Source organism: Diachasmimorpha longicaudata, chromosome 6 (assembly GCF_034640455.1).
Source record: "Diachasmimorpha longicaudata isolate KC_UGA_2023 chromosome 6, iyDiaLong2, whole genome shotgun sequence".
In the NCBI taxonomy this organism is placed as follows: Eukaryota; Metazoa; Arthropoda; class Insecta; order Hymenoptera; family Braconidae; genus Diachasmimorpha; species Diachasmimorpha longicaudata.
The window spans coordinates 6,700,681-6,727,305 of NC_087230.1; the positions used below are offsets into that span (position 1 = coordinate 6,700,681).

A 26,625-nucleotide genomic window follows, 5' to 3' on the forward strand; every position below is an offset into this window, starting at 1 on the left:
TTTTATCATAACCTTTTTTGTAGAGCGCATTAAATACTGCAACAACGATAATCACAAAAATTCTGCTATCCCTCTTAGATTCCGAGATATTACTCAGAAACGGAATTTAGAGATAATCTAAATCATCTCGTCTTACCACTTCCTCACTGAAATATTGGAAGACATTCTTCCAATGAATCAATAACTGAAAATTCTGCATTATGAATCCTCCAGACTTGAAAAGCAGTCAACAACAGCCCCAGCATCACCAGATAGAGTCAACAAAATCCTCATCATCAGTATCAACCGACCGCCCAGTTTACCTGGGTCACACATCACTACTGGCAACTGGAGGAGTGCCAGCAGTGAAAACTGAGCCACGAAGTTGCGACGGAATAGTTGGACAGCCATACTCATCGTACTACCAGCATCCCCATCAACTCGATCCACCGACAAGTGACCATCAACAGCAAAATTATTACCAAACCCAAGAAACTTCGTACCATCATCAACATCACGTAGCAACAGCTGCAAAACTTCTCGCGTCATCCTAGAAAATCCACTTCCTCCCTCCTCCTCCCTCTCTCCTGTTCCCCCCCCCCCCCATGACCACTCGATAATTGATAATTAACCGAGATTTAAAGTTTTCTCCCTAATCGTTAGTTAAATCTTCAGTGTTCTGTTGAAGGAGTACTTTATGTGTGATACCTAAGTTATTTATGCACACGCGATATATTGCTATGGATGCGTCTGACTAGATTGTTTTTTTTTACATTCTTTTTTATGTTTTCTCTGTAAATATTGAAGGAATAATTCAATGTGGTAGATATTAATCACTGATAATTACTAGATTAATCAGCAATTGGAAGAAAAAAAAATGCACCTGTAAATAATACTTCAGACTTATCACTTGATTCTACTCTATTCCGATGAATTTGGTTTAAGAATTATTAATTATAATAATCGTAAATTGTGCCGTAGGAATTACAAAGAGTCTCTCCATTTTTTTTTCGTGTACTTAACGTAATAAAGAAAATCGTTACAAACGAGTACGTCTGATATTACTAATCCTTCCCCAAAATCCATGTTGTAACTCTACGAAATTTCCATAGAATAATTATGGAAAATAACGCAATAAAAAAATTTTTAGAAAGAAGAATATGTTATTAATCTTCACCCATGACCCCTTTTGTTATGTGTGCTCAAGTGAGGATAAAGCTTTCCGCCGGAAGAGGTGCTCGAAGGGTGAATGACGGAAATCTTGGGCAAATATTTTTTCTATCTCTACCTTTAACATAGATGTTTCCACCCCTGGTTATTTTATTCCAACAAATCCCCTCTCGATCGGAATCAGAATCTACCGGTGTCGACCTGAACGAATGGACAATTCGAATTCATATCGCGGAGTTGAGTGGTCGAGAACCTCACGTCTTTTTAAGTATTAGGGAGTACAGAGAAATGGGTGAGTAACAGTTTTCAGATAAAACTAAGGGCCATTCCATTTTAATTGTCAATAGCTCATTATATTTGTCTGTTACTAAACCGTGGACGTATCCTTTTGAGGTACGATACATTAAAGATGATGGCAGGAGTGAAAACCTTTCGGCTTTCAGTGCCATTTCTTCGATTGTGAAATTATCATTTAGATTATTTTAATGGGACACCAACGAATCGTTCTTCATTAATTATTAATTGAATTGGACTAGTGAACCGCTATTGATATCTAAAACCGTCAATTACTCGATATAAATATAACCTATCGATATATTTATAGATAGATATCAATATAGAAATATTTTGATTGCATTTTTTGGGTTTCTCACATAAGGAAACAACTTAGAATTTCTTTCAATCACCAGGAAGAACCCTTCCAACTCCAGTTCCTTGCAAAGTCTGCGGAGATCGATCCTACGGAAAACATTACGGAGTCTACTGTTGCGACGGTTGTTCCTGTTTTTTCAAGAGATCAGTTCGTCGAGGTGCCTTATACACATGCATAGGTGCTCCTCCATAAATTCCCCAAAAATAATAAACAAAAGAAAAAAAAAACCTTTATCGTGTAATTACAGCAGGCACAGGAACATGCGCAGTGGATAAAGCTCGAAGGAACTGGTGCCCCCACTGTCGCCTGAGGAAGTGTTTCGCAGTGCAGATGAATACCGCAGGTGAGATCAGTCAATTTGATAATTTTTCAACCCACGGTATTGCAACATTGAAAGATAACCAACAAGATTGACTGAAAGTAGAGGGAGAGGGGGGGAAACTGACTCAAGGAGAGACAAACATAGCCGCGTGCCCGACACACATCCAACCGATGGTGTAGGATGTGTCAACATTCGTAATTGACAGACCAGTGAACTGGGACTGTTAGAGTCGGGGGTTGAGTAAATAAATCCTAGCGTAGAGTTAGATAACAATGGTCTGTATGAAGACCAGAAAAAAAAATGTCAAATCAATTGTCCTAACGATAATAATATTTTGGGGAATCAATTATTGTTTGAATTATCGAAACAGATAATGGATTTGTTCGAAAATCATCTCGGAAGCGTATGTGATGACGTATTACCATTAAATAAAAGATCAGTTCGATTCCAATGAAGAATTATTAGACGTTCACGAAATTAAGTTGCCACCATCTCCTTTGAAGATATTAACGATCGAAAGCCATCGCCATAACCCTCCCCATTGAATAAATTTAGCTGTTCAAGAAGAGCGCGGTCCGCGCACCAGAAATCGTGCGTCATCATCTCTAAGTTCAACGACACCTTGGAGTCCAATAGAGCCCGCAGCAACAGCATTTCCACCTAAGATCAATGAAGCAATTTGTCCCGACACCCGAATGATACCAAGTATTTTTCACCCTGCCTTGCTTCCCCCGCTGCTTCCTCGTCTGGTCTCCCCAGGTAATGTCCAGAAAGTCTGAGTGAATCAATACCTGTCCTAGGGAACTAATACCTGATATTCTCAGGAGAAGCCATTCACTACGAAGTCTCGGCGCAAATATTTCTCTCCTCAATTCGTGGCGCTCGTAGACAACGAGACTTTTCAGTGCTAAATGCCTCTGACCAAACGACAATCCTACGACAGAATTGGGCTGCCATATTTACTCTACGAGCTTCAATATGGCCGATAGACCTGGTGGAACTACAACCACAAATTCCGACACCTAACACAACAATAATCACGTGTTTATCATCAGCACGATCGATGATACAGAAATTGCAACTGGATGAAATGGAAATTTCTTGTTTAGAGACTTTTGTCACTTGTCGTCCAGGTAAAATTAAAACTTTTACTGAATAAAACCAGTTGATGAATCATTTTTAGATGAAAGCAATAATTTTCCCATGCAGAATTAGCTGAAACAGTCGAGGCACTGAGTGCAATGACCGCAGGAAGAACCGCAGCCTTGGAGTCTCTCATTGAGCATCTCCAAGGGCGAGAAGACAACGTTCACCGTCTTGCCGAAATTCTCCTCATCCTTCCAATTCTATTAACCTGCACCAACAAGGACCTAGCCCTAGCCCTCTTCGCCCCCATAATCGGTGACGTAGCTCTTGATCGCGTCATCGCTTCGATCCACTAATCAGAATAAACATGTACTGCACCGTTCGATCAATAAATTATGAACCAAACTCAACGTTCATTCTTAATCTACCATCAACAAAGTAACCAAACACTTAGTTTAGGTATTGATGTGTTTGAATGAGTCATGTTGATTGGAAACTACTGTACACTGTTCACTACCGCAGTTGGTTTCTCGATAATTCATTCATGAGGTTCAATTTGGTTGAAGATAGCGAATAGGATTAATCCAAATCCACCGAGAATTCAGCCAAAATGATTGGCAAAGTAATTAAAGTCCTCTTGACCACGTTAATAATCCTGTCTTCAGTCTCAACGGATTTAATAACAAATCCACCAAGTTGGAGCAAGAGTATCTTCTCCAATGAAGAATGTAAGTACCTAACTAACATCCAAGATCACTCCTCTTGATCGAATAACATTCAGGCAGAGAAGAAAGACAGCCAGTTGTCGAGTACTACCACCACAATGGAATGCAGTATTTATTTTTCTCCCAGCGTGTCACATGGGAGGAAGCCAGAATGCTCTGCCGAAGCTATAACTCACGATTGGCACTCCTCGATACAATGGAGAAGGCATTGGGTGTGGCACGATCGATAGCTGAATCAAACATAGGTCAATACCGATTTGTTTTTCGTCAATTACATCAGCAAATTTCTGGTCCAATGTTTTCACATTTTTTCGGTTGATCCAGTTATGGAGGACACTTGGATTGGAGGACGAAGAATTGATTTTGTATGGTATTGGATCGATAAGGAAACAGGTCCATGGAGAAATGAAATTTCCATGGAGCCTAATGTTGAAGATTATCCACCATGGAGTAGAGAGCCAACCAGACCAACTAAAGAATGTCTGGCTATTGATCGCCGGTCACACGAGCATCCAATTTTTATCGATGTCGATTGCAGACTTCAGAGGCCTTTCATCTGCGAGAAAAGTACATTTTGGGCGGAGGTAAACCGAGGGATTTTATTGATGCTTTGTTTTGGTTTTTAGGGGACGGTGAAGTTATCAGCAGTCCAGTTCCTTCTAAGTGGGTACAGATTAATCGAAATATTTATGTCTTGTATCATGGGAGAATAACTTGGCGAGAAGCAGCGACTTTCTGCAGGACCAAGGGAGCTAGGCTGGCTATTCTAAAAAATTCTGTGGTTGTTAATATTCTTGCTAATAGTATGGCAAAGACTAGACCAGGTAGAATATTTTCAAATATCGTTTTGACCCCCTATTGATCTGTTGGACGATTGATATCCCTGATACTTATGTTTAAGACTTTGAAACTGTATGGATTGGTGCATATTACTCATACGGCCAGTGGGTTTGGATGGCGACTGGTTCAATTCTGAACTCGCTAACGGACAAAGGTGGTTATCCACCTTGGAGATTCGGTCGTCCTGAGAAAAATAACGGATGCTTGTTACTGGATAGACATATCGAGGATAATTCTACATTTGTCGAAGTTGCCTGTGATCGCAAGAGAGATTTCGTCTGTGAAGAATGTAATTTATAAAAATGTCCTTCCATTTTTCTGTCATTAAATAAATTAATAGAACATTGAACTCTAGATTCTGATGACGAAGAGGATGATTGGATGGACGAACCAGTGAAGTTCTCCTTCGAGAACAGCACGTACATAATCTACCCAATCGACAAAACCTGGAAAGATAGCAGAGACTTCTGCAATGAAAGAGGAAGTGTCCTGGCGTATGTGGAGCATGCGACTGCGGTTAATTTAATTATCGAAGCGATGGGAGATCATCCCAGGGAGATTGCCCACGTGTGGCTAGGGGGGCAATACAATAAGAAACTCGATGAATGGCGCTGGCTAGGAAATAATCAGAAAATCCTGAAGGAAAAGGATGAGTTTGGATTCCCTCCATGGGCCCACATCGATGGAGAGGTCGATATGGATTCGGACAGTACTGCTTGTCTGAATTTAGACAGAACTGATCATGTAAAGCCTCACTTCTACGGACTGGAGTGCAATAGCAAACAATCGTTCGTTTGTAAAATAAGTAAGCATTCTTCTTCACATAATGAACCCTCTTAAATACTTCATATCCCCTGCCGCCAAATGAACGGCTAATCATCATCTAAAATGGTAGAGATCTAGTTAATCATCCTTGCAGCATGCGATATACCTCCGCCGATACAAAACGGAAATTGGACCTGCACTGACATCACCGACGGCCGGCAATGTCTCTTGCATTGCGAGAACAATCTGATAATGATGGGACTCAAGGATGTTACCTGTAAATCTCAAAGTGGCTGGATATCTGGAAATAATCCAATGGAATTTCCCCTGTGCCTGCACCCAAAAATGTTTACTACAAGAATGATTAGATCATTGAGCCAAGATATTCAGAAAAGTTCTGGATACTATATCATCTTTGACCATTCATCATCGAAACTGAAGCCTATTCTTCTGGAATTTATTGAGCGCATTGTCATCTCATTTCCGTATTAGATGAAATTTTCTCGATCCTCATATTCAATTTTTTTTACCTATAATTTGATGGAATTTTTTTCCAGTGTTTCGCGCAATTTGAAATTCGGAATGACGACATACCTGACCAATCCTCCAACGCATTTGCCATTCAATCAGACGGACAAGTGCGCAGTGATTTCAGCGGTTCGAGCATTACAAAACATCACGTATGACATTACAACCGCAGATGTAAACATCAGTAACATTCAAAAAGACATATCTATGTACAACGGTCGTAGAATATCGATAAGTTCGTCATTTTGTATTCCGAGGAGTATTCTATAAAAAAATTTCAGGGCCAATTATTGATTCATATTCCAGTTGCGGTAATCGATGGTAAGCGTGGAGTTGCTTACACAGATGCTCTCATGCAATTCAAAGCAGTGGGACATCACATTGTTGTTGTAGGACTCAGAGAGGACACTGAGACACTCCTACCACTGGCAACGATTGGTATCGACAGGAGAATTAATCTGTTTTTGTTTGATGAGGCTGGCATTGCTGCTGTTGTCAACGAGATCAAGAGTAAATAAAGAATTCCTGAATTAACTATTCTGTGGAATGAAAAAGAAGAGAAAAATCTCAATGAATACTTTCAGAGCATGAGAGGAAGCGGCCGATATGTTCAGACAACTCACAAACCGGCTATACACCAGCTTTCAGATATTTAGGAATCAATGAGACAAATCCTATCACACAGAATAGGAAGAATTTACAAGAGCCGATAGAGACCTTTTCGTCAACCCCTTTAGTTTTAACAGACGTACAAGAAAACGACGAGAATCCCTGGAAATTAGTGATTCGTTCATCTACTAGTCCTAAATCTACCGCAGAATCAGAATACGAGGACCTACAATTTCGAAAAATTCCTAGAGTCACTGCCAAAGCGGACGCAAATCCCTCACAAGAATCAAATATAAAACGTGAAACTGATATTGATGAGGAGGAAGATGCCTAACTCAGCCTCACTTATTTTCTTTGGCACTTTATTAACGTAACAAAGTACGAAGCTATGTACAATTACCTTAAAGTAGTATGGCGTGTCAGATTGTAAATCTTAAACAATTTTAAAAAATGCCTTGAAAAAAATGACACGTCGAGGTTTGTATGGTGAGATATAAAAAGTTAATAAACAGTTAGAAGTACGTTGTACTGAAAATTAACGCTAAATTATAAAAGTACCTCAATATTTGGAGATGATATGCTCCAAATCAATGCCACTTCCGTGATGTGTAGTAAAATCTTTGATATTTACTCTTAAAATTGAAAAATTTGTAGATCGCCCCATAAAAAAAATTATCAATTCGCAATTTATGTAGGAATTTAAAATATTTCCCACATAAATACAGGAATTAATCTTCAATGGATAGATAGCACCCATGTAAAAATTATTGCACCAATGTTATGAAAAAAAAACATGATTTTTTTTTCATCGTATAATAAACTCGAAAAGGTGGAAATATTCCAAGTTCCTGATAGATAAAAATTTATAAGAAATTAACAACCTGATCTACTCACAGACCTATATACTGAGGATGATAAAATCTTATAATACTCTGTCATATCTTAAGACTGGCAGAAAGGCACCAAAAATTTTATAAACAGAAAAGCAAGAAAAAAAAAATTCGTTGTATTATTTTTTTCTGTACTTGCGATAACGCTCCTCCTCGTACTGTCTACGCAACTGGCCGATTAAATTACTAGGCACATCCCACAGTTTATCCATATTAATGAGCAATGCCTCTGTTACCTGACAACAAACAGCGGCCAAATTTACCTGAGCACTTAGATCAGTACGATCACGCGGATAAATATATCGCGGGGGAAATAACGAGGGTGCAACAATCATAGCAACATTGTGAATCGACATTTTGTTTGAGCTCTGATTCTCCACGACTAATTTGAAGAACGTTAGTAATTCTTTGAGGGTACAGCGATGTTCCACTGGTAGCAGTAATACCAGAAGATTCAAAGCGTACGACAATTCATTGGGATTCTTGACACCTGAAAGCAATTAAATTATAAATGTGAGATCATTCATTGAATTGACACATTGTGGCAATGTTTATGATACACTTAATCCTCGTTAAACCCACCATGACTCTGATAAAAAGCATCAATAAGTTCAACTGTCAACAAGGGTTGTGGCAAATCTCTCAACAATTTTTTCAGCACAGCTGACAAATCATGACAAGGACTCCGTTGAAACAACTTATCAGTCTCCTTAGGTTTACTATAAAAGTCCATCTCTAACTCACTGCACAGTGCCTCCACCTTTTGTTTATGTCCACCCACTCTGAGGATACCCTCCTCCTTAACTCCACGCCTCGTCAATTGAGTCAGTAATTTTTGAAAAACAAGAGGAATATTACTCTCCTCATTTGTCAACTGACTATCACGAAGTAGCAGTGTGGACAGTGAAACACCGAATAAATTACCAGCTAAAAATAAAATTGCAAATTGTTTTAACAAATTCTCCACCACACATTCCTGGAAATTAATTCAGTATTTACCTTTCCGTCTGCGTTTATTTGGCTTGCGTTTAGTAAGTGGAACATTGTATTTATCGAATACAGCGGTTAACTCGAGCCAGAGAAGTGGTTGCAGCCTCATAATATCCCTCTGAGACATCATCTCCACCCCCTGTCTATCATCATCATCATCTTTACCATCCCCAACTTCCCAATCCCCACTTGCCGTCTCATTGGCTCGGCACATTTGTTCAAAACTCAAGTGGCCATGTGACGAAGTACGACTCAATGGTCTCGTTATCAGAGTGTCACAAGGTCTGGTCAGTCCATACAAACTGCTGTGACTCCTCGACACAGTAGCATGACTACCGGTATTTCGTCTGAGGGTGGATTCCTTGTTACCAGGTACCTTCCCAGGTTTCACATCGAGATCAACAGTGCTGGCTACCTCACTGGGATCACTACCACTCCTCCTCTGAGGTCTTGCAATGTGAATAGTACCAAGTCGGTGGAATCCAGTGAGTTGAATTCCCTCCGAATCACATGCAATATCTCCTCTGTGAGACCAATGATGTCCAGCCCTTCTGAATATTTCTTGCATTGGAAGTGGTGTGGGTGTAACAACTGGATTTTGGACCGTAGTGGGAGCACTAGGTAGCCTCCTAACCGTTTCTTTTTCATTCGTACTCTTTGATTGAGAATGAAAAATAGAAACAAAACTTGGCACGTGAGGATGATGCCTCTCCGTTGCACTGACACTAGGTGGTGATAGTGATAATGCACTATCCCCAGTTTCACCCGATACCGAGTCTAACGAATCTGGTGTTGCACTGCGTGATCTTGTTCCAGTGCTCGATACCTGTACAATATTGTTCTTGATCATGAAGTTACAATGGATTCAAAACTAATTAATTGACAGGCTTACTTCAACATCTTTGAAGACATCTCTGATGTCTGGTTTCCTAGCTCTTGTGCGTTGATTGAAACGCTGTTTAACTGTATGATTGAGAGATCTTACTCTACGTTTAACCGCTTCAGCTTGTGCACGTGACAGTGGCCTAAGTGCAGCGCCAAGTTCATCAGGTTGAACTTCTCTACCTGCTTTCCAGGGCTCTGTTAATTCACCTAGGCCAGCGGCTCTCAACCACTCTGCTTCCTCTTCCCCCTCTAAAAAATTCACATTATGAAAAATGCATTCGTGAATCATTAGCCTAATGGTATTCATACCGTCGTAACTGCGTGGACTGCACTCCTCGTCCAAATAATCGTCGAGCATTTTAGTTTCTTCCATCATCTTCTGATAGGCCTCCCAGTATTCGTGGAGATGTGCATCACCACCGCTGTATGTCATAACGTGTGGACGATCCATTCTCACTTGTGCAATATGGACTTTATTTGCGACTCTTTAAAAGTGTAAAATTTAACACTATGATTCATACGCATAAAATCTCATTTTGAGATTGGACGCTCATTAAACTGTTAACCCTGAAAAAAATTTTTCAAAAATCTACTGATAATTCAGGTGAGATAAGCCCACTAATTATCACTAATGATAGCGTATCTCGAAGCAAGTGCTCAGGTAAATTACAAGCCGTAAATGGGAATTTATTAATCGAAAAATCATAAATTCGTCTAATCTCCCCATTTGTACTATTCAATAAAGAAAACTAATTAAGATAATGTAAGTCCACCAAAAAAACACAACAAGTGACGGGAAATATTGAAAAATTCAATCCAATTTTTTTTCCTTCCCTCCTATAAAAAACGTTTAAAGTTTTCCATTAAATTTTGAATAGCCACTAAGAAATACAATATATTTCTTCTTCTGTTTATTCATCGCTTCAAGATTACTTCCCCCTGATTTTTTTTTTTCTCAAAGAAATAACAAAATACTCGTTCACAAAGAACTATCGCTGAACAATATGTAGACCCGTTAGAAATGCTAATGCAATTGGAGTGAACGAGTTGAATAATTGTTGTGTATTTGTTTTCCATCGAGGTGGGAAAGAAAAAAAAAATTCCATACGTCACGTAAATTATTGCGAAACCTAACCTCGCGCTTTGACAGATATACAACAAACTGAGGAGCCTCTCAACACCTCTTCGGACGCCCCATCATGAATGAAGGCCAAATGTTTATGAGGGGGATTGGTATACACTGCTGCTAAGCAACTGAATGACGTGTACACCAATCGAAATTAACTCGTTTATTATTTTCATTTTTATCACAGGTAAAACACAAACACAACAAAGCTGTTGAAAAAGTAAAACGCAGTGGTTATAAGGGAATCTATAGACCATTGATTTTTCTTTCAAGTCATTGATTTTTGATTAAGAAATATTAATGGAGTCTATGATCAAGCCATTAAGAATGCATTATAAATTCTGAACAGCGCCCACAACGATGAGATATTGCGATACAATCTAGCAAACCCTATTCATTCCGTATACGGTTAAATGATCAATGCAAGAAGTCAATCAGTGGATTAATTTGCAATTGATTAATTTGTTATTTGTTTATGTAAATTATTTATCTTGATAAACTCACAGTCATAAATGCACGACAAGACAATCCCTCGAGGTCGCCTGACCACCACCTGTTGAATGCCGTGTTTTTCAGGCGAAAAATATACAGGAGAACGATGGTATTTCTCAAGTGGAGGGAATTGAGGAGATTGTGTGTATGTGAAGGCTGAAGACCTCCGAATTGTGTGGGTGTGTGGGTCCACTGGAAGATACTTGCAGCCTCCACCGCTAGATGGATATATCAGTGAATTCTGATATTTTTGATTTCATCGATATGGTATGATCGGTAGTAGCATTTAATAACATAAATTAAATAAATATTTTTTCCTATCACTCGCAGGCAGAAATGGGTAAATCTACTCGAACGAGAGCCCACATTTTTTTCTTCTATTTTTCTAATGGTCATTTACGCATTTTTCACCAAATTGAAGAGCTAGTTCGTCAATACAACTCCTATTCTGTTTCCTGAACAAGTTGTGATTTTTCTAAGCACTTAGAAATAGCCAAAAGTCGGTTTCTACGTCTGACAAATATTTTCGTGATCGCTTATTTTGCCGATATCTCGAAAACTAAAATAACTAGCGGCCCAATTCCATTCCATTGGGTTCACGAGACGATTTACGATTTTTCTAAAGCCCTGGGAATAGCCAAAGTCGATTTTTACTTCTTTCCGTGAATTTGGGTCAATCGTAATGAAATTCAATTGATTTTGATAGAATAATCGCATCCAGAAGTTGACTTTATAGTTCTTATTTATGTGGAACAGCTAATTTAATCGAGTGATGATAAAGATGTTTATGAGAATTCGTTTATTCAAGTGGTCAGCATAAATATCGTAAATGAGAGTTTGATTGATGGGATTTTTGTCAATTATAATGTGTCTGATAAGCGTGAGAGATATCTTGAGAGCTGATGACTGATGGGAATTTATAGATATCAAATACATAAAAAGTATATTTATATGTCAACCCTTACTCATTATTTTCAGCTTCTTCAAATGTTTTCTATTTCAAATTTCTAACTATCCCAGTGACCTCGATTTGAGTTCAAGATTGTATTTTTCAATACTGAAAAACTATTTTGACCAACGTTTGACTTTTTAATTTTGTATTAAAACTCGGGCGCAATCAAAATTCATTTTGTAGGGATTAAAAATTACCGGTTATTCATCTCTTAAAATTGTGATGCATTGAAGTGCTGTTTCCATAATTTTTTTAAGGAAATGGCCTAACCGAGCGTTATCACCCCACCCCTCTTGCAAATGATAAATTCACACCTTGCATCTGATCAATCTACACTTCTAGAACTGTAAACGGAAGAAAAACATACCAATCTGAACATATATTTCCGCCAAAAGTCACGGTCACATCCAAAAGCATCCCAAAATTGTCTATTAAACTCAATGAAAACAATCCAAAGAACTGATACCACTGTATCTACCACAATGAAAACTATAGCCGTTGGTTTCCGTCGACGTCGATATTGTCTCGACGGCTCGCAAGCCGGCCCGACGCCAAAATCAGCTCAGTTACTTTCCGGTTGGTGTTTTATAAATACTGCAGACAGACGGCGAGTGCACCGTACAGAGGGAGCATCGTTCAAAGCCCCTATCATTATGTCGAGAGCAATTATCTGAATGAATGTCGTAAATAAAATAAAGTGAAATAATCTCAGTGAAGATTGAATTTATTGTCACAACTTAATTTTCAACTTCGCACTTGGATAAACCGATTTCACGAGAAATTTTGGATATGTGTGATTGTGTGAACATTTACCGATTGCTCTTCATTGCTTAATTACTCTGAGAGAAGCCGTGAGAATAGTCGTCAAAAATAATTCGTATCGAGAGCTGAATAATGTGAACTTCGAGCAATAAATCAAAATTGTTGTTATTGGCTTAAATTCAGGTATGTTTAAGTAGTTCATAAATTGTTACGAAACTAAAAGTGCCGTTGAAATTTCCTTGTTCTTTACTTCTCACTAATTTTCCCCCCAAATTCTATTGACTCATGTAGAAAAGCGACGTCTAGTTAATTCGTCAAAGTGAGGAAACTAAGTCCGAGACTGATGGTGCAATTTCTTTGGCAGTGACTAGGAATTGACCGTCGATTTGGTCCGGTGAATGCAGTATTTTTCAATTGCGAAAGCTGTCGATTGAAAAGTAATGCATGAATTAAATATTTTGTCTCCCCTCCGGTCGACTCATTAGAAAATATCAGGGCCAAATAGTGGAATAATTGGGTCAATGAGGATGGAATCAAAATTGAAACGAATTAAAATGATAAAACCCTGCAAAATTATATAGCTAATGTCTGCGAAACGAGTTGAATGCCGAGACATCATCCACGTCCATAAAATTCTCCACAAAAAAAAACTATATATGCAAATTGATTTGAGACCTGTCTTCCACTTTAAAACTTTTACATCAGCAATAAAAGTTTTATAATTCCCAGAATTTAAAAGTTGAATAAACGAGAGGACAAAGCCACCGAGAGGGCGAAGACATTGGCAAATCACTCAACCACGAGACGTGACTATGACTCGATCATCGTCGCGTTAATTCTCATGATCCTGGAGTGCGGTGCCCTTTGGCATTTATCCAAAGATTCAGCACAGAGACGATGATGGCAGAATGACGAGGCTTGTTGACAAAAAAAAAGTGAGACTGCTTAAACTTCCTGGAAGAAAGTTCAAAGACATTCGCAACAATGAGTAATCTATCCAAGAAATCCATCAGTGGATCCATCCACAGAATCCGTGAATTCGAGTTGGAAAAGGTATCCTAATCGTCTGTTCCTAACAAATAACCCATTGGTCGTAAACCAAAAATTCTCTTCCTGCTAACGACGTAATCTTGGCTCATGTTCCTGAAAATACCCAGTCGTCTTATAGACAATTCGAGGCCACAATAAACTCATAAAGACACGATTTTCCAAATAATACAGTTCCTGAAAACCCTTAAAACAAGTTTCCAGATTATATTCAAGAATGAAAATCTGGGATATCCAGAAATAGTATCAGTTGCCAGTATTTACGTACGTGAGTAACGGTGCTAGGTACCTATTTCTGGCATTAAATTCAATCTGTACAGTAAAATATATCCAATCTAATTATACACATACAAACATTGTAATAAACTTCTCCAATTTTCTATTATTCATTCGCCTCCCACTGTTTTTATCGCCCTTGTTTTATCGTGTCGTAGATATTTAGACATCAGACGTCTGTATGTGATGCTAAAAGTCAACAGTACAGTTGTTAAAGCCCACAAATCATTGAATATTAGAAACAGAGTGGAAGTTAACGTGAAAAACTCAAGATCACAGGGAGTGTTTTAACAGCTTGTCAGTTAATCCCGTAAAAGCGTGAAAAGAGTTTGACATACAGCAGTTGCTTTCTTCCTAAGTCCAGTCGTTGCACATGCTCGAACACTAACAAAATTAAAAATAGCATTCGTGGAGTAGTGAAACACTGGTTCTTGAGTCACAGATCAAAGTGGGATGTTGTAGAAGGGGGATACGTGAAAAATATTAAAGATTATGGGACACAGTGGAATCAGATATGCCACTGGCATCATCATGACTACTGAACTCTGTATGAATTTGTCGTGCCTCCAGGTGAATCTTGCCGAGGAGTTTGATATACTACAAATTGTCGGTGAAGGATGGTTCGGAAAGATATTGCTTACAGAGCATAAAAGCACACAGACAGAAATGGTTCTAAAAGCATTGCCAAAAGCCTACACAGCTATCACTGATTTCTATCGAGAGTTTCATTATGGTTTACATCTGTCAGCTCATCGAAATATCATCACTACTTATGATGTTGCCTTTGAGACAGCTGGATTCTACGTTTTTAGTCAGGAATATGCACCACTCGGTGAGTTGATGTCAATCAGACATGATTTTTCTGATTGTCTATTGATATTAACTATTTTTTCCCACCTTTGGTAACTTTGAAAAAGCTTAAAGTTGAATTTTTCGATTCAGGTGATCTAACTGCTAATGTTTCGGAGACTGGTCTTGGTGAGCTTCATGCAAAACGAGTTGCAAGACAGCTGGCGGCTGCTATTCATCACATCCACAGTCGTGATCTTGTTCACCGGGATATTAAACTAGATAATGTGCTTGTGTTCAAAAGTGATTTCTCGAGGATCAAATTGTGCGACTTTGGAGAGACAAGGAAGGTCAATAGTATCGTTAGGAGACATAATGAATGGCTGCCTTATTCACCTCCTGAAGTGCTCAAGGTTGAGCCGGAAGAGAATTACAAGTAAGTGATGTTCCTCATCAAACTGCCCAAATATACCTCATTTTGATTGAAAATCCCTGGTAAATATCTTCCCTTGCAACGTGTCACCCCTCCGACCCATAATTCTGATTATTTATTTATAATCATTTTGTTTGTTCCTGTGATAATTTTTAGAGCCCTCATGGCCCACGATGTATGGCAATTCGGTATTGTTCTGTTTGTTTGTCTGACCGGATGCCTACCATGGCAGAAAGCTGCCCTAGATGATAGGAGATACACCAGGTACCTGAATTGGCACTCGGCCACACTGAAAATTGCGAAGAAACCAAAGTTGTTTCAGCTCATCAGTTCGAGGGCACAAACGATGTTCTCCAGATTGCTGGAGCCAAAATTGGAAAAACGCCCAGTGAGTGTGCTGGAGATCAACAAATACGTTGATGACCGGTGGCTCGGTAAATTGGGTGCTGAGAAAGCATTGAACGGTATGTATCACGACCAAATTCAAAATATTTTAACCTCCAACATCTCTCCTCATATCAGGTGGTGCAGACGAGAGAGACGAACTCTGTCCCTCAATGTACAGTTTTCACAGTTCCCTAGAAGAGAAGAATCAGCTTCTCTACACCCTAACCCGCTATGGAATTGAAACGACAGTCGACAGAGCCAAGAAGAAGGACAGAATTCGCGAGTGGATTCAAGCAAGTGCCATTGCCGAAGAGAACGAGGATGACGACTCAATCCTTGAGGAACTTGAGAAACTCCACGAGAATTCAGAAGACGACGAGGCAAATATGAAAGGCAGACACTTCCCCGAGAGGCGGCCCAGTGTGAAAAGCTCAACACCAGACAGGCCGATCTCAAGTGCCCAAGTGAAACCCAAGGAGAAGAATGGAACTGCGGATAAACGACACAGAAAATCTAAATCCACCCATCGACCCTCCCTCAAAAACCTCGAGAGGCGAAATCCTTTTGCACCTCAAGTTGCCAGGGAGATGCAGACAATAGCGAGATTTTCAAGTTTTCCAAATGGCGATCCTAATTTCGGCATCAACACCAGTCACTCCTTGCCATCATTGCCTGCAGGACTGAAAGGAGAAGACCTGCAGCCGCTGAGACAAGCAGGACCTCTAAAGCCAATAGGGCCAGTGCAGAAGGCAGCATCATTCACTCAGATGCTGTCCAACGAGGATCAAAGACATGACACAACCCCCTCAGTATCGAACAGAGGCACGAGTGCCTCAAATTCCTTTGATAATATTCCCACTCCCATCAATTCCACCCCAGAGTCCTCAAGGATTGAGATCAACGGTAGTAAACCAGGTGAACCTGACCAAGCTGTCAACAATTATCATCGGAATATCCCCCAAAGCCCCTTGCCCCCAACGAGGAGAAACAAAGCACAATCCCCTGCACATGTAGCCTCACAAAGTCCGAAAATGTCCCCCCACGTCGAGAGGAGCATCGGTGGGAGTAAAAATACCCCCAATCAGGCTCTCCCAATGTCTCTTTTTGCTGGACAATTAGTCATGCAGAGCTTCAAGACAATTCAGGGCGTGACTCAACACGCATCTAAACCAGTTGCCTCTAGTTATAATAAGAAGGAGGGTGGGAGGCAAGAGGAACACGGTACAGTGTACGGAAAAGACGCTTATGAACATTATGGAGTGGCTCAGGGGGCCATCATCAGGCCCCAGTTTCATAGGAACGGAGGATCTCCAGGCAGTAGCCGATCAGTTAGCAATTGATTTTTATTTACGAAGTGATTTAATCGAAGTGGGACCAGACAGTGATGATCCATTAATTCGTGATTTTTTAATTGAAACGCAAACTTTTACGAAAATTGAGGACAATTTCAGTTATATTATTTGCGGGGTATTTAGTCGGTATTTTCAAATGTTAAATGTTAATGTAAATTTTCATTCTAGTCGATTTTCACGGAGTGAGTTATTAAATTTGTTTTGGAAATAATTGCAGAAAATTTTATTACGCAGTTCGTTGGAATAATTTAATGATTTAACTACTCACGTTACTCGTCTGCTGGTGCACGCCTCCCCCGGAATCATCTGTGACGGTCGCACAACACTCACATTTCGTTCTTTCGAACGTAAACACAATTGTTTACATTTTCACACTCTCACATACCTCTGATTTTATCGATCATTTTCACGTTTTCGTCGGTTTATAATGCACCAAGAACTCGCGAAATGCAAATAACCTCAAAAAATAACTAATTCACTAATATTTAACACGCACTTTCACAAATAAACGTTCACAAAAATAACGAATTCCCATTACCTCACTTGTTATTGCCACCCGGGCGATCCGAGGACAACGTTGTTGCCTCGTTAACGTCTTGGGCCGGAATGAAAACAAACACAGTGCGCCCGAGGAAAAATTGCATAGATGATGATTATTTTCCTCTTTCCGTGATGAAAACATCACAAATATATCGCGTCCCTCGAATACGGAGATAATCCCCTGACGAACGAACAGTACTGGGTGATTTTTGTTTGTGGGGGTCATTTGCAAATTTCCAACCCAAACAAAGATGATCTAACACCTGCCCAGCAACTGAGCCTTCATTAGGGGATTATTCATTCGTCAAAAATATTATTTATGTGATATTAATACCCTTTCCGTTGTCGAAAGAGACGAATAATCATCAGCCATAGCGTTTTTTCACACGGGGACGCGCTGGAGTTGTTGTTTGTTCCGCCAAAAAGTTTAACAACGCAATGACAACGTATTACGTGTTTGCCCCCTTGAATATCGATCATCAGGGCACATTCCCATATGTTTTACACAAATAACGATCACTTAAAGTTTTAAATACAGTCTTGAAACCGTTTATCTCACCGTTTTTCGAGAGACTCTCACCGTGTGCACTCTGCGCGGGAAGCGGTAGACACGCCATGAGCCGCCATCTTGCGCGTCAGCGGTACAGTCCCTGCCAGACTTATCGACGCCCGGCGTGATATAGGTTAACCTACAATCCCCCCGCTATGACTTCTGTGCCAGTCACATTCACCCATCGATTCTCAACAATGAACAAATAGTTCATAAAAAATGAATCGAATAAGTCAGCGATGACCACCAATGTGAATCGAATCAAGTCCCATTATCCCTCATCCTGGATTGAATCGCCAAACCTCAGACAGTGGAATCACTTTTTCATTCGTTTCATCGATTCGTGGTTTGAGGCTGTACGTAGGTCAATGTTGTGGTCGTATCAAACTTGAGTGATTGTTATTTGGTTTTAAACAATTCGAAGATGTGGAACGATAAGTGAATTCTAAGAGGTTTCCATATATACGTTGGGGGAATGGCTGGGCCTTCGTTGGAGTCTGGCACTGCCTATCATCCTCTGGGGACACCGAGGGAGATGTGCAATTGGATTGCACACATAAAACTGTCCAGAATCATCATCCTGATTGCTTCGATTCTGTTCATTGTTCCTCTGTTCACTCATTATTATTTATCAAAGGTAATTCTTTAAAAAACACAGGATAACTGGAATAATAAGAAAAAGTGATTTTACAGGATATTTTTTTATAAGATAAATTCTTAATATTTTTTTGGTTTTTGTGGCTCGAAGTAAAAATAGATCATTGAATCTCCTTATAAAAAATAAATCCCCGACTGCGTAAACTATTTACTGCTGTATTAACTCTAACCCTCCCATTCCCTCCCATTCAGGTAGAAGCAGAGTCTCCCCTGATGGACATCCACCGAACGCGTTCGAAGCTGGAGGCCTTCGAAGACTTCACCTCGATGAAGGCGTCAGATCTAAAATCTCGAATCGAAGAGATGCTGCGAATAAAAGTATCCGTGAGCAATGAATTACGAGACCTCGAGGCAAAGCGTCAACGTCTCCAGATGGAAGTGAGTGGTTTTACCCAGAAAATCGACGATCTCAAACAGGAGTTTCTGCACCAGCAGACGGACCTCGATCGCCTCAAGATGAGTGTTGTCCAGGCGCAGGCAGCCCAGCGTGAAGCAGTGGAACGAAACACCCCAGAGTTAGCACCTCCTAAGCGAATCCTGACGAATTCTCCACCCTCAACGCTTCCCAGCACTGATCCTCATTCCTGCAAGATGTACAACTGCTTCGACCACAGTCGCTGCGCCCTGACGAGTGGCTTCCCCGTGTATCTCTACGATCCAGATGTCTTCTCGATAATAAATCCAGGTTGGGATGTGGACGGCTTTTTGCGAACCACAATCAAACAAACTTTGGGATACAATCCTCACTTGACGTCCAACCCAGCAGAGGCCTGTATCTATATCGTTTTAATTGGGGAAGTTCTGCCAGTGCCATCAACTCGGTCCCTGGGCTTCAAAAATCCCCTGGACACCACGAAATTGCACTCTCTGCCCTACTGGGGTGGAGACGGGCGAAATCACATACTCCTGAATTTATCGAGAAGGGATTTGACCCTAATCTCTGGAAATACCTTTACAAATGTTGACACTGGTCGAGCAATTATCGTTCAGTCAACATACAGAAGAAATCAATTTCGCGAGGGATTTGATCTGGCTGTGCCACCGATATTGGGACCCCCCGGAGGTGATATTTGGCAGGAGTGTGCCCAAATGGTGCCAGCAAGGAGGAAATACTTGTTGTCTTTTCAAGGGGAAATGAAGAGCTCGAGATCGTCGCCAACACCGAAACAGATTGACGATGCTGAGGTCGATCTGGAACGGCTAGAGGACGAGAACAATCTGGACAGTTTTATCATCCAACACTTAAAGGAGATGTCGAGCGGAACGACGATGGACCAGTTTCACCTGCAGTTCGAGTGTATTCCAGCGTCTGAGGAGCAGAGGAATGAGGCTTTAGACTGGTCTCTGTGTGGTACTGAATCGTCGAGACGAGAAATTCTGAAAGAATCGACATTCTCACTGATCCTGACACCGACCAACGCCAGCTACGTTTCCACATCCTCTATTCAAGCTCGATTGTACGAAGCCCTGAGGTCTGGAGCCATCCCTGTGATCCTGGGGGGCGATCAGATTGTCCTGAGTTACAGTGAAGTGATCTCGTGGAGGAGAGCTGCTGTCCTGCTCCCCAAAGCTAGAGTGACTGAAATGCATTTTCTTCTCCGTGCAATCCCTGATAATGATCTCCTGGCGATGAGACGACAAGGAAGGATGATCTGGGAGAGGTACATGGGCACTGCTCAGGGGGGCATGGACACTATCATAGCTTCAGTGAGGGACAGATTGGGAATTCCTCCTCTTCCAGCCGCTCAGGCCGCTAGTCCAAGTGTCTTCAACGAGACTTTTGTTCCATTGAAATCTGATACCATTATCTCCGAGCCCGAAGCTGAAGAGAGCCTGGGACCACTGGAGCCTCCATATCCCTCACCAGGATTCAAAAGAAACTACACAACGATGTTCATCCATGGATACGAGATTTGGAACGACTGGATGAATCCTTTCAGTCTCTATCCTCAGCTACCTTTTGACACTGTTTTACCTAGTGATGCCAAATTCGTTGGGTCGGAGGTGGGCTTCCGACCCATTGGCAAAGGCGCAGGGGGTGCTGGGAAGGAATTTAGTGAGGCACTTGGGGGCAATCATCCTAGGGAACAGTTTACCATTATCATGCTGACTTACGAGAGGGAACAGGTGTTGATTAATTCACTGGCAAGACTCTATGGTCTACCCTATTTGAATAAAGTTTTAGTTGTTTGGAACAGCCCTAAACCACCCATGGAAGATCTCAGGTGGCCGGAAATAGGGGTCCCCATTGTCGTTATCAAAGCACCCAGGAACAGCCTCAATAACAGATTTCTACCTTTTGATTCCATCGAGACTGAGGCCATTCTTTCTGTGGACGATGATGCCCATTTGAGGCACGATGAAATTATGTTTGGATTCAGGGTCTGGAGGGAGCACAGGGATCAGGTCGTTGGCTTTCCTGGGAGATTCCATGCTTGGGATCAGAATTATCATAATGCTTGGAACTATAATTCGAATTACTCGTGTGAATTGTCCATGGTTCTCACTGGGGCTGCCTTCATTCATAAACATTATACATATCTTTATACAAATTGGCTGCCACAGGCCATCAGGGATAAGGTCGATGAGTACATGAACTGCGAAGACATTGCTATGAATTTTCTCATTTCCCATTTGACGAGGAAACCACCTGTGAAGGTGAGTAAAATTGATTATTGAAGGAAAAAAAGATAAATTATCACACAATAGTTATGAAACGGAATTTGTTAAAACAGATAACGTGAAAAATATTTTTAAATGATCCCATTTTCATGTGTTAAATGTTATTTATTCAAATTATTGTGTGGATATGTCTTTTAAACAATTGAGATTTTTTTTTTACATGAATTTCCTGTTGTTACATTTATATTAAGCATTTTTGTTCTTTTGCCGCATGTAGGTGACCTCCAGATGGACATTCAGATGCCCTGGATGTCCAGTCTCCCTCTCTGAAGATGATACTCACTTCCAGGAACGTCATAAATGCATAAATTTCTTTTCTCAAGTAAGTAATTGAAAATAAACTTTTGAATATATTATCGTTAATTTGACCTTTATTTTTGCAGGTGTTCGGGTACATGCCCCTTTTAAACACTCAGTATCGAGCAGACTCGATCCTCTTTAAGACTCGAATACCTCATGACAAGCAGAAGTGCTTCAAATTCATATAGAAAGTGAACAGAACAATTTTAAAAGAAAATGATAGAAAATGAAATATGGCTAGAGAAGAATTCAAATTTCTTGGACAGTTGATCACCAATCCACAGACGTGTGATACTGATTTTGGGTAGGGGAAAATAATGTATTTTCAGATTTTAAGAAAATTTAATGGAATCGTAAATTTCTCAGTAGCAAACAAAGTTTTCCAAATACGTAAATTTTTAGTTATAACTCAACTATTTAGTGACATTCACTTTTCGATCATTGGAAAGTTCATGGTTGTGTTTATCTGAATTCTTCTGATTTTTATTGACCTTTATAGAATGATTATACTACAAGTTATCATTTCCACTGATTCTTCGTGAAATTTGTAGGTTTAGATGTGGAAATTCAATGAAAATCCTAAGACGTGTACTGCCAATGTCATAACTCACTCGATAACTGTCGCGCAAAATTCATTATCTCCCTCTCCACACCGAAATAATCATGAATTTCGTGCTCTACGTACCTGTTCACCCTGATACGGGCTTCGACTGCTATTAACGTAAGTTCAAATATTCAAAAAGCATCATAAAACTCAGTCTAATACGCCATAACGTCGATAGTGCTTTCCAAAAAACGTAAAATGTTTTCTACCTATTAGAAAGTTTGACTAAGTGATTAATTGACTGTAAATAGTGTGTAGAAGAATATGTATCAATATTTGTACATAAATATTCATTTTGATAAGAAAAATTATCTCACCTTCTTTACCAAAATAATTCAATATTATAATTATTGATAAAAAATGACTTATTTTCGTTACCGTTTAAGGAAAAAAGTTATTAATGAAGAAGAGGCTGAATGTTCCCTTTGGTTACGTAATTATTCAAGTGAATGGTCAAGTTCCTGAAGTTTGGACGAAAACATTCAAGAAGAGGGATTATTTGTCCTATTTCCAATGAATTGTTGACAGTTTTTAAAGTAATGTAATTTTTTCCCCTCAAAAGATTAGCCATTTACATCTCTGAATATGTAGTGAAAGAAAAACGATAATTTTCGGTTTTAGGAAACCTTTTCATAAATCCCCCCCGAAAAACCGTCTCGTTCTGCATTGCGGTGGGACTGCGATTGCTATAGGACACGCGGTCAGCGCCCCGTTGTCTCCCATCTCTCTCCCCACCCCTCTCCATTTTGCATGGATGATACGGGATTTGAATACATGCATGAAACATATTCAGCAAGGTGGAAGTCGAGACTCATCAAAAAGGTAAAAGCCAGGGCTCTCGTAGCACTCCACATCAAGTACCTGCTGTGAGGTACACCCTTAGTCTCACCCCCACAATCCTTCTCAGCAATCAATCATCCCTTCGAGCATATGATAATCATCGACTAGTGACCACTGAGGAGTTTCCCAACCCCCTCAACTCGAGTCTTTTTTTCCATTTCCCGTGTAAATACGGGAGCACTCGCCATTTGATTGATGACATTTGGACAGACGCCAGGGAATAAATTTGGCAGGTGCCCGAATTGCGGAACAACCTGAAGTTTTAGCTCTCAAATAGTCATTACAGAGCTGACAAATTCATCAAGAGATTTTCTATCAAGTATTTCACCTCTCCCGTTCATTTACCGCCGTTTGAATTTTGAATGGCGCCCGCGAATCGCTAAAATCGTGCGCAGTCGGGGTGCCGACTTGGTCCAAGCGCCATGATTGGCTGTTTTCCAGATCAATACGCGGTTTCTCGTGACGTAAATGCGTTTATGGTTTGTGATTCGTCCTTATCGCACGGATAATTCGCGAATGAAGACTCATTTAAGGAGAATCTGTAGATTTTTCGCGCCTTTCTGGCCGCCATATTGAAGAAGACGTAGAAAAAATTTAGAATCTTTTTTTCGTCGCATAAAAGACATTTTATCGATAGTTATCACGATAAATTCACTACATCCCATCCTCCCCCGCCGAAAGGACTCATCCACAGTCTCACCCCCACCCTTAGTAGCGTTCATGCACTCGTCGACGACTGACGAGCACACACGAAGCCAGAATTCATCGGGGGGGTTCACTTCGAGGGCGAGCCAGTGTTCGCGCATCTCGTCAACCTCGAGACGAGGAGAGTATGGTGGGCCACACAAGTATTTTGTCTCTAAAATAGTCCCGATCACCACCACACAGCAGATATAATTATTTATACAATTACCCAATGGTTATCTTCGAACAGTGTGTGAAATCAATAGACCAAAAATATTCTCAAGTACCGCCATAACCAACCCCTAACCAATCCACAAATGTTTGTGTTTCCAGTGGTACAGAAGAAGTGTTTAATTTTAGTGTACCCCAGTGATGTGCCCCAAAAGTGACAAGAACCACCAGGAATAAAGATCAAGAAGGAGACGAGACTGAACCAAAACCACAAGCGTCGAGAATCACTGGGATTCCCCTGATTCATTAAATAGTGAATGAAGGAAAATTATTCGATGAAGGTACGAGGTTTATCACTCGCGGGATGGCGCGCATGAAGAATTACACTTAGACCAACTTCAGCAACCTGTCAATAACCAAGAGACACGTGCAACAGTCCCGAGAAACCCGCAGCCCCCAGAATTATCACTCCCGAGAGATGTGAGAGGAAGAACAATGAGCGAAGGATTGACGAAATCAGCTGGAGGCGATGAGGAGAATCGAAAGGTCATTTGATTACGAACGTATCGCAAGCACCCACTAGTCTATTCCCAGGGCGTTCTGCGTCTTGTGTCCAAGGGCGTAGACTCCATCAACCCCATAACCCCATCTCCATCCTCCAGGAGCTCTCCAAGATGTGAGAAGAAAAATAGAAAATTAATTCCTCCCCAGAGAACGTCATTTTCTAGTATCTGCAGACCTGACGTATCCTTGGAAGCACACTCCACTTCATTCGAATAGTTGTAACGTTTTTTTTTCCCCTTCATGAGTAAAAACGTCGGGTACATGAGTGTGTACGTGTGCGCGAGTGGCTTGTACAATGTACATGTATTGCGTGTGCTTGAATTAAAGTGCTGCAGAGAATATAGGAGCGCCACCAAATTTCAACGGTGTTAGCCACGTGAATCAGCGGTGAGAAAGGGAAATTCGTTGGAATGTCATTACCTAAAATTGCAGTGAACTGCTGATTATCATCAGTACCAGGTACTCGTGTACCTCAGCCAGAGATAGAGACGGTTTATGCCATGGATATGATTGCAATGGCGTTGGAACAGGTGTTACAGGGATGTGCCAGTGACCTGTTTTCATTTTCAATCGATTTGGTGCTCCTCTGAATTGGAAGAAGGCGAAAAAAAACCATCAAACTATCCAATTCACCAGTTGGAGGTGTATTTTTGGTTGTAGGGGGGTCGGGGGACTTGGAACAATCTATTATTCGGCTGATAGCATTGAGTCTCCGGGGGGCATAAAGGAGGCGATGATAATGATACAGCCCCCTTTAATCGACCATTTGCGATCATGATTCGTTGGGCGGATGACGCGATTGATAAAATTGTAACGAGTGACAACTCCATCTTTAATAACAACGAGACTGTATACGACAGACTATTATCGCTGTGCTGTTGCGTAGACGATAATGGTGATAATGAAGACACTGAGGATATTACATTCACCTCGTGCCTGATCAGCAATGCTGGGGCTTTAAGGGGGTTAAAATATCCAGTGATTTGCGTGATTAATGCGAACTCAATCGATGGCTCGGAGTTTTATCACTTATTTCAATACTATTTTGGTATTACGAGGAGAGGACGATGGTGTGAGTGTGTAAAGTGGCCAAGGAAGGATAGTCAGTTGATTTGTTATCGTTGTTGGACACTTGGTGGCGGATGACTCGGTCGGGTGTAGATGGAATTGTAGTATTAGACATTCATCTAGTTGATATACCAGTTGGGGGACTACTTAGACTATCGTCGTTGACGCGCCGCAGACGGAGACGGTTGTGCACTTGGTTAACTGTGATTACACGCACCATTGTTATACCGTGATGGCGGACTTACCTGATATGTCTCATCTTACACCGGAGGAGAGGAGGATCATCGAGGGGGTTATGATGCGCCAGAAGCAGGAGGAAGAGCATGAGAATGAGATCATGAGGTGAGCATTATTGAGGAGATGGAGATTGTTCTCCTGATTCTTCTATTTTTTTTGGAAACAAAGTCAATATTTCAGGACGAAATTATATTTATAACGATATTTTGCTGATATATTTCTCTTCATTTTTTATTAATTTCATTTAGATATTCTTCATTCTTTCCACTAGTATTGAATCTCAGTTCTTTATCTTCATATTGTTTTATCATCATGTAAACTAATGTTTAAAATTGCCTCGTAAGCTCACGTAATTATTACTCCGCCATTGGCATCTTCTACTGCCAATTGCAACGTAAGAAGCGAATCCGACGTAATCCTCAGTTCTCATATTTATTTTGTCAACTCTCCCGCGCATTTTTGCGGTATCATTCTGCGACAACTCTGTCCATTACAAGAAGAGGAATGTTCAAGAAAAACTACTGTATTGTACTAGGGAAATGTTCCGCGACAGCTTCGTAAATATTTCTGCAATCTCAAAGGCATAAAATTTAATTGGAACAATTAAAATAATGTTCCAATTTCTTCTCTTCGCCTACATAATTTCTATTGAATATTCCCCTGTCTACTAT

At 40.5% G+C, this 26,625-nt stretch overlaps 7 protein-coding genes across 20 annotated transcripts in view; 6 read left to right on the forward strand and 1 right to left on the reverse strand.

The window, feature by feature from the left end:
- LOC135163348 (GATA-binding factor A-like) overlaps window positions 1–1,028 on the forward strand; it is a 28,527-nt gene extending 27,499 nt beyond the window's left edge. For both annotated transcript variants that reach the window (XM_064122724.1, XM_064122725.1), the window contains exon 6: window positions 214–1,028. In XM_064122724.1, the coding sequence (XP_063978794.1) occupies window positions 214–533 (320 nt within the window). In that variant the 3' untranslated portion in view covers window positions 534–1,028. The remainder of the gene's footprint in view (window positions 1–213) is intronic.
- A 130-nt stretch (window positions 1,029–1,158) lies between these two features.
- On the forward strand, window positions 1,159–3,583 carry LOC135163959 (nuclear receptor subfamily 2 group E member 1). The gene is made up of 8 exons (XM_064123865.1): window positions 1,159–1,224; window positions 1,279–1,441; window positions 1,839–1,979; window positions 2,049–2,144; window positions 2,494–2,526; window positions 2,679–2,882; window positions 2,948–3,256; window positions 3,333–3,583. The coding sequence occupies exons 1-8, from the start codon at window positions 1,159–1,161 to the stop codon at window positions 3,563–3,565; spliced, it is 1,245 nt and encodes a 414-aa protein (XP_063979935.1). The 3' UTR covers window positions 3,566–3,583.
- Window positions 3,584–3,658: 75 nt separating this feature from the next.
- Window positions 3,659–7,131, forward strand: LOC135163340 (uncharacterized). Its single transcript, XM_064122703.1, has 10 exons — window positions 3,659–3,937; window positions 3,991–4,179; window positions 4,259–4,501; window positions 4,561–4,758; window positions 4,836–5,063; window positions 5,130–5,579; window positions 5,694–6,024; window positions 6,097–6,302; window positions 6,374–6,577; window positions 6,652–7,131. The coding sequence occupies exons 1-10, from the start codon at window positions 3,820–3,822 to the stop codon at window positions 7,008–7,010; spliced, it is 2,526 nt and encodes an 841-aa protein (XP_063978773.1). The 5' UTR covers window positions 3,659–3,819; the 3' UTR covers window positions 7,011–7,131.
- Window positions 7,022–18,178, reverse strand: LOC135163343 (rho GTPase-activating protein conundrum-like). 5 transcript variants are annotated; one of them, XM_064122715.1, is made up of 7 exons: window positions 18,157–18,178; window positions 17,326–17,527; window positions 9,751–9,926; window positions 9,449–9,690; window positions 8,566–9,397; window positions 8,149–8,493; window positions 7,022–8,056 (listed from the first exon to the last, which is right to left on the reverse strand). In XM_064122715.1, exons 2-7 carry the CDS (start codon window positions 17,361–17,363, stop codon window positions 7,686–7,688), a joined length of 2,004 nt encoding a protein of 667 aa, XP_063978785.1. In that variant the 5' UTR covers window positions 17,364–17,527; window positions 18,157–18,178; the 3' UTR covers window positions 7,022–7,685. The 5 variants fall into 5 exon arrangements, with proteins under 5 accessions (XP_063978785.1, XP_063978784.1, XP_063978783.1 ...); XM_064122714.1 differs by lacking the exon at window positions 18,157–18,178 and adding an exon at window positions 17,932–18,050 and having other exon boundaries at window positions 17,326–17,515; XM_064122713.1 differs by lacking the exon at window positions 18,157–18,178 and adding an exon at window positions 17,596–17,729 and having other exon boundaries at window positions 17,326–17,515.
- Window positions 11,187–17,268, forward strand: LOC135163341 (serine/threonine-protein kinase meng-po). Of its 2 annotated transcripts, none has more exons than XM_064122706.1 (6): window positions 11,187–11,326; window positions 13,503–13,826; window positions 14,667–14,928; window positions 15,039–15,321; window positions 15,475–15,782; window positions 15,841–17,268. In XM_064122706.1, the coding sequence occupies exons 2-6, from the start codon at window positions 13,758–13,760 to the stop codon at window positions 17,043–17,045; spliced, it is 2,127 nt and encodes a 708-aa protein (XP_063978776.1). In that variant the 5' UTR covers window positions 11,187–11,326; window positions 13,503–13,757; the 3' UTR covers window positions 17,046–17,268. The 2 variants fall into 2 exon arrangements, with proteins under 2 accessions (XP_063978776.1, XP_063978775.1); XM_064122705.1 differs by lacking the exon at window positions 11,187–11,326 and adding an exon at window positions 12,639–12,956.
- Window positions 18,179–18,300: 122 nt separating the features above from the next.
- On the forward strand, window positions 18,301–22,694 carry LOC135163337 (exostosin-3). 2 transcript variants are annotated; one of them, XR_010299106.1, is made up of 5 exons: window positions 18,301–18,784; window positions 18,997–21,462; window positions 21,704–21,808; window positions 21,870–22,090; window positions 22,338–22,694. XR_010299106.1 is itself a non-coding variant. In XM_064122694.1 (4 exons), exons 1-4 carry the CDS (start codon window positions 18,623–18,625, stop codon window positions 21,972–21,974), a joined length of 2,838 nt encoding a protein of 945 aa, XP_063978764.1. In that variant the 5' UTR covers window positions 18,301–18,622; the 3' UTR covers window positions 21,975–22,694. The 2 variants fall into 2 exon arrangements, 1 of the variants encoding a protein (XP_063978764.1); XM_064122694.1 differs by having other exon boundaries at window positions 21,870–22,694.
- Window positions 22,695–23,966: 1,272 nt separating this feature from the next.
- Rim (Rab3 interacting molecule) overlaps window positions 23,967–26,625 on the forward strand; it is a 52,734-nt gene continuing 50,075 nt past the window's right edge. For 4 of the 7 annotated variants that reach the window (XR_010299216.1, XR_010299215.1, XM_064124118.1 and 1 more), the window contains exon 1: window positions 23,967–26,059. Coding sequence is in view for 5 of the 7 variants with exons in the window: in XM_064124118.1 (XP_063980188.1) it covers window positions 25,950–26,059 (110 nt within the window). In the remaining 2 variants the exon portion in view is untranslated. The remainder of the gene's footprint in view (window positions 26,060–26,625) is intronic. The other 3 variants (XM_064124121.1, XM_064124120.1, XM_064124119.1) reach the window with 1 other exon arrangement.

What these genes read in the sequence shown, in the direction of transcription:
- LOC135163959 (XM_064123865.1), top strand. Translation starts at nt 1,159, where the DNA reads ATGACCCCTTTTGTTATGTGTGCTCAAGTGAGGATAAAGCTTTCCGCC. An exon ending in CCGGAAGAGGTGCTCGAAGG is followed by an intron (nt 1,225 to 1,278) that starts GTGAATGACGGA and finishes CCTTTAACATAG; the next exon opens with ATGTTTCCACCCCTGGTTAT. An exon ending in AGTGCAGATGAATACCGCAG is followed by an intron (nt 2,145 to 2,493) that starts GTGAGATCAGTC and finishes TTATCGAAACAG; the next exon opens with ATAATGGATTTGTTCGAAAA.
- LOC135163340 (XM_064122703.1), top strand. Translation starts at nt 3,820, where the DNA reads ATGATTGGCAAAGTAATTAAAGTCCTCTTGACCACGTTAATAATCCTG. An exon ending in AGATTTCGTCTGTGAAGAAT is followed by an intron (nt 5,064 to 5,129) that starts GTAATTTATAAA and finishes ATTGAACTCTAG; the next exon opens with ATTCTGATGACGAAGAGGAT. An exon ending in TGTTGTCAACGAGATCAAGA is followed by an intron (nt 6,578 to 6,651) that starts GTAAATAAAGAA and finishes GAATACTTTCAG; the next exon opens with AGCATGAGAGGAAGCGGCCG.
- LOC135163341 (XM_064122706.1), top strand. Translation starts at nt 13,758, where the DNA reads ATGAGTAATCTATCCAAGAAATCCATCAGTGGATCCATCCACAGAATC. An exon ending in TCAGGAATATGCACCACTCG is followed by an intron (nt 14,929 to 15,038) that starts GTGAGTTGATGT and finishes TTTTCGATTCAG; the next exon opens with GTGATCTAACTGCTAATGTT. An exon ending in GAGCCGGAAGAGAATTACAA is followed by an intron (nt 15,322 to 15,474) that starts GTAAGTGATGTT and finishes GATAATTTTTAG; the next exon opens with AGCCCTCATGGCCCACGATG.
- LOC135163343 (XM_064122715.1), bottom strand. Translation starts at nt 17,363, where the DNA reads ATGATTCCGGGGGAGGCGTGCACCAGCAGACGAGTAAC. An exon ending in ATGTCTTCAAAGATGTTGAA is followed by an intron (nt 9,398 to 9,448) that starts GTAAGCCTGTCA and finishes TTCATGATCAAG; the next exon opens with AACAATATTGTACAGGTATC. An exon ending in AAATAAACGCAGACGGAAAG is followed by an intron (nt 8,494 to 8,565) that starts GTAAATACTGAA and finishes TTTTATTTTTAG; the next exon opens with CTGGTAATTTATTCGGTGTT.
- LOC135163337 (XM_064122694.1), top strand. Translation starts at nt 18,623, where the DNA reads ATGGCTGGGCCTTCGTTGGAGTCTGGCACTGCCTATCATCCTCTGGGG. An exon ending in CGAGGAAACCACCTGTGAAG is followed by an intron (nt 21,463 to 21,703) that starts GTGAGTAAAATT and finishes TGCCGCATGTAG; the next exon opens with GTGACCTCCAGATGGACATT. An exon ending in GCATAAATTTCTTTTCTCAA is followed by an intron (nt 21,809 to 21,869) that starts GTAAGTAATTGA and finishes TTATTTTTGCAG; the next exon opens with GTGTTCGGGTACATGCCCCT.